The sequence below is a fragment of the Trachurus trachurus genome (assembly GCF_905171665.1).
Source record: "Trachurus trachurus genome assembly, chromosome: 1".
Classification (NCBI taxonomy): Eukaryota; Metazoa; Chordata; class Actinopteri; order Carangiformes; family Carangidae; genus Trachurus; species Trachurus trachurus.
The window spans coordinates 36,347,529-36,354,190 of NC_139891.1; the positions used below are offsets into that span (position 1 = coordinate 36,347,529).

General features: G+C 49.3%; 1 protein-coding gene across 1 annotated transcript; it reads left to right on the forward strand.

Moving 5' to 3' along the window:
* Window positions 1-268: 268 nt before the first annotated feature.
* LOC310985549 (ras-related protein Rab-1A) lies at window positions 269-6,662 on the forward strand. The gene is made up of 6 exons (XM_083971164.1): window positions 269-481; window positions 2,602-2,674; window positions 2,816-2,911; window positions 3,871-3,966; window positions 4,109-4,240; window positions 6,286-6,662. Exons 1-6 carry the CDS (start codon window positions 468-470, stop codon window positions 6,481-6,483), a joined length of 609 nt encoding a protein of 202 aa, XP_083827290.1. The 5' UTR covers window positions 269-467; the 3' UTR covers window positions 6,484-6,662.

Genomic DNA, 6,662 nt, shown 5'->3' on the forward strand with positions numbered 1-6,662 from the left:
TCCACAAATATAGCCTACCTGTGCATTTGTCTGACTGCTGCCTGCAGTTTGTCATGTGTGGAACCTGAAAAAAACAAAACAAAGTAAGACGGAGTGAAACCAGAATGCATCATGCATGCACACTGACCTCTAAAACATCACATGCATCCATTCAAAACACTATCAAGACTGCAAACTGATGCTGCGTGGACGCCCATTGCTACAACAGGACTACACTACCCATGATTCCTGTGTGCTCTGGTATTTCCGGGTAGGTAGCGCTGACAGCCATATTTGATTCGATTATGCTGTTGTGGCTGCGACAACCAGTTTAACCAGTTCTCAGCAAAAAAGAGAAAAAAAACAACAACGGTGTTTTCGGTCCAGTTACGAGGCGGATTCAGCTCCAGCCCGGTCCTCCTGCTCCTCCTGCTCCTCCCGCTCCTCCTGCTCCTCCGCTACGACGCCTGTCAGCACCGGAGACAACGATGAATCCCGAATAGTAAGTGCGACTTTTCGTGTCGGTTGGTTGTGACAGGTCCCGGCTGAGCTGTCAGCTGAGCTAGAGCTAGGCTAGGCTAAGCTAGGCTAACGGACCGGCCGGTACGAGCTGCACGTCCGCTGCTTTGTCTCCGCTGCTCGGAGTATGTCGGTGTTTTCTGACCGGGAAGTCACCGAGAGAAGCAGCCTAGTGTCGTGTGTGTGTGTTTGATCCGGGCGGGGTGTGTGTCGTGTCCGCTCCCTGACGCCGACTCCACCGGAGCTAGCCTCGTTAGCTCTAGGAGGCTAACTCTGAGCTAACAGGCTAACTCTGAGCTAACAGGCTACCTCCAGAGTAACGGCCGGCTCGGAGCGGTGCAGCGGGCGGGACACGGCCTCTCGGGGACCGGGACAAACAGGGACTGTGGTGAAAGGAGCTCGGTACCGGCGGAACCGATCTGTGTCGGTACCGGCCACCGACCGTTGTCCCGGTTAACCGATCAGTCAGTCAGGAGGGAAAACAAACCGACCGACCCCGCCCTTAATCACCTCCACGGAGCCCCGCCCCCCCGGAAAACAAACAACAAACAGACACAAACAACTGGAGCCAGAAATAAGAGTTTGATAAGGAACATGATCAGTGTTGTCTCACCCCTAACGTCTCACCCTGTGTTGTCTCACCCCTAACGTCTCACCTCTGTTGTCTCACCCCGGTGATGTCTCACCTGAGTCGTCTCACCCCCTAACGTCTCACCTCTATCGTCTTACCCCTGACGTCTCACCCCTAAAGTCTCACCCTGGTGACGTCTCATCCTTAATGTCTCACCTCTGTGTGGTCTCACCCCGTGCCATCTCACCCCTAAGTTCTCACCTTTGTCGTCTCACCCCTGTGTCGTCTCACCCCTGTGTTGTCTCACCCCTATCGTCTCACTCTTGTGTCGTCTCACCCCCTAACCTCTCATCCTTAACGTCTCATCCTTGACGTCTCACCCCTAAGTTCTCATCCTTGTCGTCTCACCTCTATCGTCTCCCCTGTGTTGTCTCACCCCTGTCATCTCACCCCTAAGTTCTCACCTTTGTCGTCTCACCCCCTAACAGCTCACCCCCTGACATCTCACCTCTATCGTCTCACCGCTAATGTCTCACCCTTGTCGTCTCACCCCTAACATCTCACCGTCGTGTTGTCTCACCCCTGTGTCGTCTCACCCTTTATGTCTCACCCTTGTCGTCTCACCCCCTAACTTCTCATCCTTAAAGGGACAGTATGTGAGATTTACCCCCATCTAGCGGTGCGGTTGCATGTCGGCACGTATTCTTGCTGTTGCGTTTACGTAAACTCGGGCAGAAGTCAGAAAAACAACACACGCTGCATGTATCAGGATAAACAAGCCTCTATGTAAACAAACGGTCCGCCAGCACGAGGCAAAACAATACAGGCGTGACAATATGTTGCCATGGTGATGTCGTATTGTTTACCCGACCCACGTTTTACCGGCTTTCTCTCGTCGAGTAAAATAACATCCAGTTGGTTTGCCGACGGCGTCACTCACGGCGTCATTCAGGTGTCTGACTGCACCTGAAGGCAACACCAGTGCCTCCGTCCTTCCTCACACTAGCTACACGGTGGTGACAGTTTTAACAGGCGCTGTCTGGAAAACTTTCTCCCCGAGCCGAGAAGCTCCGGCGGCCCGAGTTTGAGGTTACTTACAGCCACGGTGACACTGAACGTAAAACATGGCGATTCAACATGGCAGAGAAGGTTCGGTGAACCCCCCCCTGTATGTTTGTAACGACTTGTAACATCTCATTCTAAGGAACGAGAAAGCGCTCGTTTGTATGCGGGCGCGATTCCACTTCAGTGAAATACGTATTTATGAAAGCGATATTTGATTTTTGTCAATAAAAAGCCAATAAAGTCCCATACTGTCCCTTTAACGTCTCACCCCTGACGTCTCACCCTCGTGTCATCTCACCCCCTAACGTCTCACCCCTGAATCGTCTCACCCCTGTGTCCAGAGCTGAATTGATTATTAGTGATTGATTATTTGTTGCCGTGTGATGCTGTGTGATGATGTCACAGTGATGTCACAGTGATGTCACAGTGATGTCACAGCTCTCCCTCCTCCTCCTCCTCCTCCACAGTGACTACTTATTCAAGCTGCTCCTGATCGGTGACTCTGGGGTCGGAAAGTCCTGCCTGCTGCTCCGGTTCGCAGTGAGTATCTGTTCCTCCCCCGCCACCCTGAGCCTTGTGCCCCCACCTGCTTCTGTTGCCCCGCTCACCCCAACCTGCCCCACTCACCCACCTGCCCCCCTCCCTCCCTCCCTCCCTCACCCGCTGTGTGTTCTGTTGCAGGACGACACGTACACAGAGAGCTACATCAGCACCATCGGAGTGGACTTCAAGATCAGGACCATCGAGCTGGACGGGAAAACCATCAAGCTGCAGATCGTAAGTCTCAGTGTCAGTAGCCGTGTTTCCATCAGCTGTTTAGATGCATCTAGACGAATCGCATCAGAGAATTATGATGGAAACGCCGTAATTCGAACTAAAATCCCCTGATTCACACAAACTAAAATACGCTCGCTATGGCCGGGTTTTGGTTGATTCAAAGAGATGGAAACAGTTATGTTGGAATTAAAGGGATAGTTCACCCAAAATTCAAATTTCACTCATTATCTACTCGCCCTCATGTCGATCCAAGAGCTGTGAGAAGTTTCAGAGTCCTCCGTGCCTTCTCTGAGTTACGGGGGGGGCTCCGCGTAGCAGTATTTGTCCATATAATGGTTGTGAATGGTGCTCACTTTTCTTCTTCCAAAAAGACACACCAAAAAACTCGCTAGTGCTCGTCTGTAATGTCCGTCTTGTATTGAAGCCCCGACATGAGAAATTGTTCTGCCGGTCAGTGCAAACAGGAAGAGCAGTGAACTGAGACGCTACAAAACAAGCTTGAAATATAGACTTATTTAATTTTTTTCGGGACAATTTCTCATGTCGGGGCTTCAATACAAGAGGGACATTACAGACGAGCAGCATGGAGGTATCTGGATGTTTTTTGGTGTGTCTTTTTGTTACGAAGACAGTTGGTATCCATTTGCAACCGTCATATGGACATGCACTGCTACGCCGAGACCCCCTGTAACTCAGAGAAGACACGGAGGACTCTGAAACTTCTCCCAGCCCTTAGTCCACATGAGGGGGAAATTTCAATTTTGGGTGAACTATCCCTTTAATGGAAACACACCGGATTCAAATGTCTTTTAATGCGCATTTCCCAGTGATTCAAATCACTTTGGATGGAAACATGGCTAGTGTGTGTACTAGTAGTGTGTATGTGTCTCTGTGTGTGTGTCTCTGTGTCTCTGTGTGTCTGTGTGTGTGTATAACACGCTGTGCCCCCCCCCCCCCAGTGGGACACGGCCGGTCAGGAGCGGTTCCGCACCATCACGTCCAGTTACTACAGAGGAGCTCACGGCATCATCGTCGTCTACGACGTCACAGACCAGGTGAGTCCTCCGCCGTGACATCATCACCTGGCCAGACGGTCAGTGGGCGGGGCTACGACCGAGTCACGGAGTGTAACAAGGTGTGTGTGTCTCTGTGTGTGTGTGTCTCTGTGTGTGTGTGTGTGTGTGTGTGTGTGTGTAGGAGTCCTTCAATAACGTCAAACAGTGGCTGCAGGAGATCGACCGCTACGCCAGCGAGAACGTCAACAAGCTGCTCGTCGGCAACAAGTGCGACCTGACGACGAAGAAGGTGGTCGACTACACCACAGCCAAGGTCAGAGGTCACACAGAGGTCACACAACCTCTAAAGTTAATCCAGGTTCAATCAACTCTGAGTTAAAACCTGAACTCTGGTTTAAAGGGCAACTTCGGTTTTTTTCAACCTGGGCCCTGTTTTCATATGTTTTTCTGTATATGTGAGTGATGGATAATACTTTTATTGAGGGGTCTGCAGTATTGAGCCGGGCAGGCAGCCTACAGCCCAGCTGACACTCTACCACGGGGCAAGTGGCTCCCGTCAAAGTTCGCCATATAAACAGGCATTTTTTTCAAGCTGACAGGCTCAGATAGTTACAATGAGTGTTTTGCCGCGAGTTATCACAAGATTTCTGGCGTGGTGAGATTTGGACACAGATCACAGCAAACAGCGACCTCCAGCTAAAGGTAGAGACTATTACGTTCATTTCTCCTTTCTAGTATGTTCTCGGACTCTCATTGTAACTATCTCAGCCTGTCAGTATGAAAAAAATGCAGGTTTATAGGGCGAACTTTGACGGGAGCCACTTGCCCCGTGGTAGAGCATCAGCTGGGCTGCAGGCTGCCTGCCCGGCTCAATACTGCAGCCACCTCAATAAAAGTATTATCCATCACTCACATATACAGAAAACATATGAAAACAGGGCCCAGGTTGAAAAAAAATGAAGTTGCCCTTTAACTAAACCTGAACAGGTGATAACAGATGAGAATTTATTACACAAAATCAAAAAAACTAGTTGATTATTGATCGAGACAACGCGTCAGGATCAGTCTGGTTAATTTTCTCAGATTAAAATGCATCCAGAGGAGCAAAAAACACAGATACGATGAGACAGACCAATGAGACACCGGCCCCGACCTGTTCTCTATTTCAACAGAATTCAAATTGTTTTCAAAATTAGTTTGTGTGTTCCTTCCACAACGACGCAAAAGTAAACATGTAGAGCTGCAGCTTCAAATATACAAAGGTAAATTCATGCAAAACCGCTGATGCACGTTGCCTTCAGGGACAGTTTTTCATCATCAGTCTCTGTATTTCCCTCTAAAACAACTGTGTGTGGTAACGTTGTGTTATTATCTCATAGCGTGGTGAATGTGCAGGTCACAACTTGTCCACCAGAGTGTTGTGGAGTTGTTGGATTGTGTATTTGATGAGTTTGATGAGGGAAACCAAGAAATTCCATAATGAGCCTCCGTAGTGTAGCTCTGAGCAGCTCACGGCTCTGCTCCGCCGTTCTAAAAACAGCTTGTACCGACAATTAAAGGTAACAAACCTACTGCTATGACTATAGAACAAATCGGGTAGAAAACCAGCATTCGAACAATAGTGACGGACGAGAGTTTCACTATTTATATCTAATTTTTCATGTCACTATATCGCCGTTTAGACTAATCTGGTGTTTGTAAAGTTTATAAAACCAATGATTGGACAAACATTACTATTTACGTGTGCACATTTTTGTTATTAGTCATGGTTATCATAGATTAGCCGGGCTAACGGTTAGCTACCTGTTTAACTTTAATAACTCAGTGACTCAATAAACGCTCCGTGAAAAAATATTTTCTCCAGCGGATATCTGAGTTCCAACATGACTGAGCTAACTGGAGTAGTTTCATGTCGTGTCCGACAACGGGAGGGTTTTAACAGCTGACGTCCTGGTGTTAGCTTAGCTACCGCCGTTAGCTGTCCCTGTCAGCTGCAGCCACTGATGCTTTCTAGACACCGTGATTCCCCCTAAACTGAATAAATACAACACACAGCAACACAAAACACACACACAGAAATAGTAATGTTTCTTCAATCATTTCAGATTTGTCTAAACAGTGATAGGGCGTGAAAAATATGATATATAGCTAAACTCTCGTTTGTTACTGTTCTCATTCAAATTACGTGCTGGTTTTCTACCCGGAAGTAGTTGTACAACAAGGTGATTCGGTCTATAGGGATTATGGCAATGGGCTGATTTGACAAAATGTTGAACTATCCCTTTAACATAATAACCGTTATAAACTAGAATCTGATCTCCTCTCCTCCTCCTCCTCCTCCTCCTCCTCCTCCTCCAGGAGTTTGCCGACAACCTGGGCATCCCGTTCCTGGAGACGAGCGCCAAGAGCGCCACCAACGTGGAGCAGGCCTTCATGACCATGGCGGCCGAGATCAAGAAGAGGATGGGCCCCGGCGCCACGGCCGGCGCCGCCGAGAAGTCCAACGTCAAGATCCAGAGCAAACCGGTCAACACCTCGTCTGGAGGCTGCTGCTGAGACCCCTCTCCACCCCCCAACACCACGACCCCCCCACACTATCACCACGACGACCACGAAGACCTGACTCCACCCCCACGACCAGTCTGATGACATCACGCTCCACAGAGGGGAGGGGGCGGGGCTTAGAGTGGATCAGTGTGTAATTGTGTGTGTGTGTGCAGCTACAACACCAGGCC

Bases quoted from the DNA above. Each gene is read 5' to 3' on its own strand.
- LOC310985549 (XM_083971164.1), top strand. The intron at 2,912-3,870 runs GTAAGTCTCAGT...CCCCCCCCCCAG, and splicing joins AAACCATCAAGCTGCAGATC to TGGGACACGGCCGGTCAGGA. The intron at 3,967-4,108 runs GTGAGTCCTCCG...GTGTGTGTGTAG, and splicing joins TCTACGACGTCACAGACCAG to GAGTCCTTCAATAACGTCAA.